Here is a 9,441-nt window from a genome sequence, read left to right as displayed (position 1 = left end):
GCAATTTCTAATTTAATAGTGTCTGATTTTGTAAACCCTTAAGTCAGGAAAGATTTCAGCTCTTGTACCTTCTTGTCATGGAAAATGAGGAGAGATGGAAAAAATATTTCTTTGATTGAATTAAGAGATATCTTACAAAAATGATTTTTATCTATAGTGCATCTAAAAAGTCTATGTTTAGTATATATTTTTGTTCTGTTTACTCTACGTTCTTATCAGGAAACAGAAAACAACTATTAATAAGTTTAGGAATTTGTGTCATGCTTATTGTCATCTCTAATGGTTTATTTGAGCAATATTTTCTGTCGTAGTAAAAGTTTGAAATGAGGATGTACTTAAATTTCATGTCTATATGTGAAATTTTAAAGTTTCCTAGCAGATATTTTAAATTCCATGTGTGTAAACAAATATATCTATGTTATAACAGTTATAATTTAGACATTAAAATTAGTTTTATTCTAGGAATGACTGTCTTTGGAAAACATAACTGTTATAAATTAGTGGAAAGAGCTAGAAGACACGGGTTCAAATCCTGTCTTCTTTATTTAAAAGTTTTATAACCTTAAGCAAGAAGTTAGCCTATTTAAGTCTCAATTTTCTCATCTACTGAATAGATATGATATTTCTACCTAATATACAAGCTTGTTGAAAACTCAAATGAGATGATTATGTAAAAATACTTTAAAACTATAAAGATATATCAAATATATATGATTATGATGATGATTCTACTTATAACTATGCTGATTTTTTTTAGATTTTTCAATTCAATCAGTATACATATTTATCAATATACATATGTATATTATATTTAGAAGCTGATGCCACCAAGCTTGCTTTGGGTTTGAATAAACTAGTATATCCTTAATATTCACCTTGCTAGAAGAAATCTTAAACATTTTTAAATTTAAGTTTTTAAAAGAGAGTCTTCTATATGTCCACATGGAGTCTGTGTTCATGTCTTATCTAAATTTTCATTTTCACCAAAAATTAAGACTCTATATGTCCTCTTATTATATGAAGTGTGAAATGGTGGGAAAGGCACTTGGCTGGAGCTAGAGACTCATATGCTAGGCTCAGTTCTGTCACTAACTGTGGACAAGTCTTTGAATAGTATTGAGCTTCCATTTCCTCACTGATAAAGCAAGAGGAATGACCCTGCCTCTAGGATTGTTGTGAAGCTGATGTGAAAATTCATTAAAAAGTGAAAAACACATGCACATTAAAGGTTCTTCAGAAACATGTCTCCCTATTGGAATGATTTTGTGGCACTGTCCTTTACCAAAGCAATGTCCCAATGGCCTTCCCTAAACTTGTTTCTTTTCAGGTGCAGTTACACACATATGAGAAAATTTTGCTTAATAAAGATGAAAGTTTGCAGAAGGTTAGTTCTGTCCCTTCCCATGAAGTCTTGTGGGATTGGCTAGCTCTCTCTAAATCATAAAGGAGATGGTCATTTGTGTAACTTCACCCCTATTAAAATACCTGATTCCAATATTCTGTCAAGAATATTAGACTTTCCTTTAAAATACTTCACTAAAATACTTCACTAAAAATGTTACTCTGACTGGAGAATACTGATTTCTTCATCTGGGATAAGTGTTTACATCCTCTCTAAATTCTGGTGGTGTTTATTAATCTCTGCAATACATATTTGTGTGCCAATATATCAGTCACTGGCTAGATACTGGTAAAGCAGTTTTAATGCATAACAATACAATGAGTGTGCAGTCATTTGTTTTAAGGAAGAAGACAAATATATCCCTAAATTATTTTCTCCCTAGATTGATTGATTAGACAGAAAAATAGATGATAGATATGTAGATAGATGATAGATAGATAGATAGATAGATAGATAGATAGATAGATAGATAGGAAAATAAATAGATATCATTTTATTTATCCTTGTATCCAGGGATCATAGCCTAGCTGGTAACAAAGGGTGATGGCTACAGAGATGCTGATTATGGTGGCTTTAAGAGACACAACCTAAGTTATAAACTTCCCCATTTCAAGATAGGGAAGTAAGGAAAGACCAATGTTTTTCTTCTTTTCTTTTCCCATTTTGTTATGACATTTCTAAGAAATTATTCATGGCTTATAGACATTGACCCAGATACTGAATATTGTAGCAACTTTCTCTCTTCCACTGGGCATTTACAGTTCTTCCGTGGCTCAGATGGATAGCCTAATAAATATGACTTGGTGAACTCATACATTTATTAGCTATTCATTTTCTCTTCTACTTTTCAGAAGGATTTAAGTATAGAAGAACTTAAGTCAACCATTACAGAATACGGGAGCATTATAGAGGTATACCATAATAATCTCACCTTTTGGAAGGTGGGGTTGTTAAATGTAAATATAAATTTCCCATTAGAGTAACATGTACAGCCTAATGTTGTATTTGATTCCAGGATTTACGAGGTGATAAAAACAAATTGGCTCATGAGTTACAGCACTTGCAACAGGAACTCATCATGTGAGTACAGAGCAAACCCCCACCAGCTTCTCTCATGGGCCTCCACCACATAGTATTGGCCTACTGAGATATATGCAGTTCTTTGAATGTGTCCCCTTATTTTCTTCTGTACCCGTGTAAGTGGTATTTTCTCCAAGAGAACTCCTTCACAAGTTTCTCATGACTTTCCTTTGCTTTTCTCTTACCTTGAGATTAAAGTAGTCCTTTTGAGTGCATACGTGGCATACTATTCTTACCTCTTCTAACACACATCGTCTTATGTTGTAACCATTTGTTTCTGAGTACTTATATGTGTAGTATGCTAGTCCAGGAGTCCACAGGAGCCACTCAGAAAGGAAAAAATGAGTTAAACCAATGAGGTAAGTGCATATACTTACATTATGAGAATGTCAAGTGAGAAAATTGCATTACCCCAATGAAGACAGAGGGGGCCACTCTGCTTAGCTCCACAGCTATTGCTGCATCAAGAATACATGGACCCAATGTGGCCACATCTTCTGATCTTTAAAGAAAAGCCAAAAATCTAGAATTTTAGTGAAATTTTCTAATTTTTAACTATTGGCTCCAATATATATATTTTTTAAAGTGTGGCCTACTTGTTTGCAACCACCTTGAGTCAGTCACTAATCTGTGCAGCTCCTAGGGGGCAGAGACTCTCATATTTCTCTCTGTATTCCTAAATTCCTTATACAACCCTGGGCATACTTGAGTGCTTACTGATTGTTTGGTGATAAACCTTAATCTGGTAGCTTAAAACATAATGTTGGAGGCACATCTAATCAGATGGGACTACTGTTATTTTTTTCAAGGAATGGGATCCAGTTGAATGCTAGTGGAGAGCATAAGAGTATCATCTCTCAAGGAGAAAAATCTTTACATTGTGAACTCATTCTTGCTCAGTCTGCTGAGGTAGGTAATTACCATCAAATGGAAAGCTTTAAAAAAATAATCACCATGTGTGATCATTTCTATTAAGTGAAGGTCCATCGCTTGCTGAAAAGCACTCATGACATTTTGAGAGAATCTGTTGATAGTTTTTAGGATCCAAGTCTAAAGTCTCTGAGCTGGAAGAACAGACCTTTTCAAGTGATGGCTGCAAACTATAGTGAAGGTCAAGCATGGGGCTGTGGAAACGTGCGTTCAGTGAATCTGGACTTTAGAAATCTTTATACTCTTGATATTTTCCAGGACAGACTACCTACATGTTCCCCAGCCTGGGGTCCTAAAGATAGCAGTAGAGACCATTGAACTATTTTTTTCAGTATTTCCCCAATCCCCCAAAGGAAATATATCTGACAAAAATAGAGATACTCAGAAACAACATGAAATTTCTTTGCTTTAGAAGGTACCAATCCAATTTAATGACAGGGATTATTACATTCTGAACAGAAATTAGCACTTTTAAGTGTTTTTTGGTTAATTTTAAAATGGCAAAATGAATTATTACTTTAAAAAGTCTCAGTTTGTTGGGTAGACCCAAATCTTTATAACAGGGAGAAACAATCAAAAGCCTTCTTGGAGATGAAATGTTGGAACCCCCGATACTATATTTTCACTCTTTTATACTTTCCAGTTTGGTGCTTGTTATGTTAGGGAACGCTTTATTAGAAAATTGCTTTCTTTTCACTACTTTGATGGTCTCTCCATGTCTGTGGACAATGGATATGTCAGAAAGTCTTCCTGTTGACAGCTGTGATATGACCTTGAAAGGAGAGGAAGAATGTCTTTGGGGCAAATGCTGTTTGAATTTCTCCTGCCCAGGGTGCAGGAGCAGCATATGCTGCCTTCATCTGACACCATCTCAGGCAGCCTTGGAGGTTCTGCTGAGCACTGTGCTTTCCTGACGTTCTGTTTCAGATACTCATCATTTGACTGTATTTTGACACCAAGCCAAACTGCCAGACTGAATGAAGTGGTGGCAAATTTGCCTCGGCAGTGTGTTTTTATCCACAGTCCTCTAAGATAATGATGATGTCGAGATGCCAGGCTGTAAAGTTCTATAACTCTAAATGGGGGGTTAAACAGCTGACAAAGTTCTGGCTCTGAGGTTTACTCCAATGATGAGGAAGTTTGCCTTCTAATTGGAATCTGGGAATTAGAGCCTTCTGACCTTTGTCAGCAGACAGCAAAAAGAAAGTTAAATGTGTTGTTGTCATATATCTAAAATATGACACGAGACAGAGACTTTGAGAGAAGTATAAGAAATGTGCTTCGTGAAACATGATCTGACAGTATCTTCTGTGAATGGAGGAGAAAAGAAACCAGTCTGTCTCCAGTTGGATTTATTGAACACCCCACTCCCCATCGTTTATTTTTTTTTCTGTGAATTTCTTAACCTTCCTTTATTTTCATAGAATTAGAGCCATAGCAGTTTATATCACCCACATGTAAATGTTATCTGTAGGATGAATGGGTTCTTCTTAAGCATGAATCAACGTTAAGCTGAAGCCATCCTAGAGAGAAAATGTAAACAGATTTTGGGGGGATGTAGTAGGATTTCATAAGACTGTTTACAACTGGTTGATGGGGACAATTCCATTGACACATGGGCATCATTTTCATAAAATAAAAATAATGAATGCTTTTTATTAGAATGACAGAGTTATGGACATTTTGGTAATTGTTTCAGAACAATGAAACTGAGTGGCAGTGCAGTTTAATCAGCTTGTCATCTCTGGACACGATGATGGACCAAGAAATGGTGCTATTACTGCGAGAACTTGAACAAAAGGAAGTGCAATTCACAGCTATGCTTCAGAAGCTGGTATTGTACAACACACACCTATTGTGGTGTTTCACTGGCTAGAAACATCTGCAGATAAGTGACCTACTGCCTGTTTGCTGAGCACAAGCATATCTGTGTGTCGTTAAGACTCAAATCAATTCTATGAAAAGAGGAGATTTTTCTCAAACCTCCCTGAAGTTGACCTTCTAGTTCTGGGTCATTTAGAACTAACAGGTTGACCCTGAGGTATGGATTGCTTGAACTTAGTTTTCCTACAGGTTAATCTTCAGTGTCAAAGGGCTGAAAATGTGGTATCTCTTGAATAGTTTCTTTCTAGCTAATGGCTAGTACCTCTTTCTCCATTTTTATTTTTGACTGGAAAATCTAGATGGTCAGATAAAGCAGAAAACATCTTCATATTAGTATTTCTAGTCCCTTTCACAGTGCCTAGCATATATAGTAGGTAGTATTTGGTTTGATGAATAAAAAAAATCCTCAGACATGCATGTTTTCTTCTATTTGAGAGGAGAACAAAAATGGGTAAGTTTTGTTCCGGAAAATGATTCTTTGTGCCTATTCAGCATGTATAGAGTACCTGATGTGAGTTAGCATCTACACACGCAATGTCCTGGCAGAAAGGAAAGTCACTGGGTGACATTAAATGAGAAGGAACTCTCTGGTGTCTTCCTGAATGACCAACGTAGTAGAACTTTGATCTAACTTCTTAAATTGTAGCATATGTCTTTCACCTGCATTCCTCGTAGATGATGTAGAAATCTTTTTCAGCATGAAGAAGTTCCCAAAGTTGAAACCCTCATTGATAGCTCTCTGTGCTGGGTAACTAATCCAGAAATTACTGTGAAAGAAAAGTGGGAGAACAAGCTTACTGTGAGTATTCTGTATTTTTGGTTTTCCTTCCTATTTTTGAAACTCAGGTAATGCTTATTATATACAGTACGTTTTCTAAGACGTTATTGTAGTCTTCTGCTTGCCCTAACTGGGGTTGTGTATGAACGTGCATATGTGGGTGAAAGTGAGTGTTAGTTTAAGTGTGTGTGAGTGTGAGGGTAAGAAAAAAAACTAAGAGTGAGTGAGTGTGAGGACATGTGATATGTGCTGGAGAAGCAAAGAATAAGATGACTTAATGAAAAAATGTATTTTATTTGAACCCTTGTAAGATCTGGCTAGTCTAAGCTTGGATTTTTCCTTGACCTATTAAAATTCTCTAATTTTAATAGAATAATTATTGTGCAAAAGACTCTTATTCCTGAGACTCTAACAGTTTCCTTATCCCAGAAATTAGCAGAACATTGGAAAAATAGGTACTTCTTAGGTAGCTATTCCCAGGTTTGTTAGAAAGAAAGTATATAAAAATAAATATCTTTAATTTATCCATAATTTATTATCTCTACTTCTTCACTGCCAGATGACTTCCTAACATTTATCAGCCCCCTAAGTTAAACTAAAGCAAGAAGTAAACTCTGAAAACCATGGAATATTTATTTCAACCCCTTTGCCAAACTAAACTTTTTTAAAAATTACTTTTGAATATACTAATCAATAACTACTGATTTTTTTTTTTGCATTTCCTTGTCCTATCCTATTCTAAAGCAATTGTGGTGATTGATGAAATGGTTAAGGACCCACTATCTCAAGAAAAAGGAAATAAAACTCAATTTTAGGCACGTGATAGTTACCCAGTATATATTTGTTAAATTCAGATAATCAAACCAAAGGACACTCAGTCTTTGGATAATTGAGAATTGGTATTTATTTAATTAGAATTTTAGGATCCAGTAACAGCTAATATTACTGAGAGAGAAATGGCCACAGCATTTTATGTTGCCTCTGTCCTATGTTTGTGTTTAACACTGGAATAGTGGAGTTTGTTTTGTGACTTGCCTTGTAGGAATTCAAATATATCATGAAAGAGAAGCTAAATCTTTGTATATTAATGCTGAGCAGCTTGGGAAACCATAAAGAATCTATTGATAAATTGATAGAGATTTTGAAGAGATTCAGGCTGGAATATTTTTACTTCAGAAATGAATACCTTTCCAGGTAATGACCATTTATATATAAGAAACCCATACTCTGTAAACATGACACATTTTGTGATTGTGCCACGGCCTTCAGTTTACTTTTTTAAGGTTATATACATTGATTTCAGATAACACTTTTTCAGGGAAGACATTTTGTCTGACAGTTTTGAACTGTGAAATATGAGTAGTGTGAAATTGACTTATATACTCAAAATTACAAATAGTGAACTTTAAAATATGTGGGAACCAACCAGTGTAATGAGTTATTTTCTCTAGAGAAGAAATTTGAAATTACAGAATATAGAGTTCTTTCAACCAGATGGGCCTTAGAGATCATCTAGTAAAACCTCATAATTGTACACAGGATAGAGACGTAAGGTTGTAAAGTGAGGTGATCAAGACCTGAGAGTTATTAATGGAAAATCAACAAGTTAATTAATGCAATAACTTGATGCTGGGTCTGTTGACTCCTATCCCATTAGGCTTCATGTTCTACCTCAGTATACAATGCATCACATTGGGCACTGGTTAATTAAATTTCAAGTAAAAAAAGTCATAGGGAATAGAGGATGCTAAATGTAAAAGGATTTACCATCTTACCTTCCCTCTCTCCTTAATTATGATTATGGGGAAATTCTTGAAATCTGTACACTTTGTAAACTGCATACTAAACATGGACAGTGATTATATCTTTTGTTGAGCTCAATTTATATAACTGCTAGTACTGTACTAAGCATTCCTTTAAGAAATGCTTTTTCAATGAACATGGGTGAATATTGAACTTTAACAAAGTAAAAAAAAAATGTAGTTAGAGACTAAGTTTGATTAAAGAAAATAGCCAGAAGAAAAACTGATTTATTCCCCACAAATAAGAAAACTAGATACCAGAGAGAGGTTAATACCAGAGGGAACTCGTAAGAAAATGATCTTCTGCTTTCCCTAAGAAGCAGGGACCCCAAACTTCCCCTTAGTGGTAAAAGTGTGGGTTAAGTGGATATGCTGCTTCCTTACACAGATACCATCTCCACAAAAGAGAGCATTCAAATTCTTCTGTTTAACAACAGAGAACTATTTGGAGGGAGGCCTACACCAAAGTCATCTCTAAGTAAATGAATCTTCTGTATTATCCTACTAGACACATAAGAAAGAAGCCCAGTTAAATAATAGTAGGTGCAATTTGTTGAGAACTTACTGTGTTGGATGTAGTGCTGAGAATTTGACATATGTTTATTTTCAGAGAGGTTCAGTAACTTCCCAAGGTCACCCAGGTAGGATTATGTGACAGCTGGGATCAGACCTACATATGTTGGACTTCAAAACTTAAGCTCCTGCAACTAATAACCTCCGACTATCTACTTGTTAAAATCTGACATGATAGTCATTAAAAATATTCTGGAAACTTAGCAATGGGCAGCATACTCCTTATCAGTATAAGGATGCGTGAGTCCCTACCTTTTAGACACAATTTAAAACAGACAAAGCCATATAGAGGCTACACACCAAATAATTTGGCTATGGGTTTTAACTACACATAAGAAAATGAGTGGACTATTTTGTAGGAGTGAGAGAATTCTATGTTTAGATGAGGTAGGAAATGTTTATTAAAGGTAACTTTCAGGGGCTGTTTGCGTAGGAGAAGAAGGCGTACATTCTGGTGAAAGATAAATAGGTTCCAATACTGAGGAATGGAAAAACTTGAATGAGTAAAGGAGAAGCAGTGAAAAACACAAAAAAACAGAAAAAACTGCTCTTGGAGGGCTCTATGTGAAAAGCATGTCGTCATTCATACAACATCCAAGTGTCAGGCTTTTTTTTCCCCCCTCGGTGCTGGAGAATTATAGGACATAAGACAAATATCTGCCTCCATGAAACTAACATCTACTAAGGGATATAGATAATGAACAAATAAACATAATTATATACCATAGTGCCAGGGAGTAGTGAGTGATTTGAAGAAAATTAAAGCAGGATAAGAAGATCAAGAATGAGAAGGGGCAGGAGGACCTAATTTTAGAATGTCCAGGAAAGATGTGTCTGAAGAGTGATAAATTGAGTGGATTGCTGAGTGAAGTGAGATAGTGAGCTGTGTGATGATCTGAGTTGTGTTGTAGGCAGAGGAAACAGCTAGTGAAAAGGCCCTGCAGTTGTAATGAGCGTGGTATGTTTCAGCAGCAGCAAGAGGCCAACATGGC

The 9,441-nt window shown here is 35.5% G+C and overlaps 1 protein-coding gene across 1 annotated transcript in view; it reads left to right on the top strand.

Moving 5' to 3' along the window:
* Positions 1 to 9,441, top strand: part of LOC109389255 (lymphoid-restricted membrane protein) — an 87,536-nt gene that overhangs the window by 70,103 nt on the left and 7,992 nt on the right. The window contains exons 11-17 of the mRNA XM_019654628.1: positions 1,328 to 1,384; positions 2,254 to 2,313; positions 2,418 to 2,482; positions 3,292 to 3,391; positions 5,112 to 5,246; positions 5,994 to 6,095; positions 7,117 to 7,268. Of these exons, the coding sequence (XP_019510173.1) occupies positions 1,328 to 1,384; positions 2,254 to 2,313; positions 2,418 to 2,482; positions 3,292 to 3,391; positions 5,112 to 5,246; positions 5,994 to 6,095; positions 7,117 to 7,268 (671 nt within the window). The remainder of the gene's footprint in view (positions 1 to 1,327; positions 1,385 to 2,253; positions 2,314 to 2,417; positions 2,483 to 3,291; positions 3,392 to 5,111; positions 5,247 to 5,993; positions 6,096 to 7,116; positions 7,269 to 9,441) is intronic.

This window comes from Hipposideros armiger, unplaced genomic scaffold, assembly GCF_001890085.2.
Source record: "Hipposideros armiger isolate ML-2016 unplaced genomic scaffold, ASM189008v1 scaffold_227, whole genome shotgun sequence".
Taxonomy (NCBI): Eukaryota; Metazoa; Chordata; class Mammalia; order Chiroptera; family Hipposideridae; genus Hipposideros; species Hipposideros armiger.
Note: the sequence above shows the minus strand (reverse complement) of the source record. Positions and strands in the feature narration are given on the sequence as shown.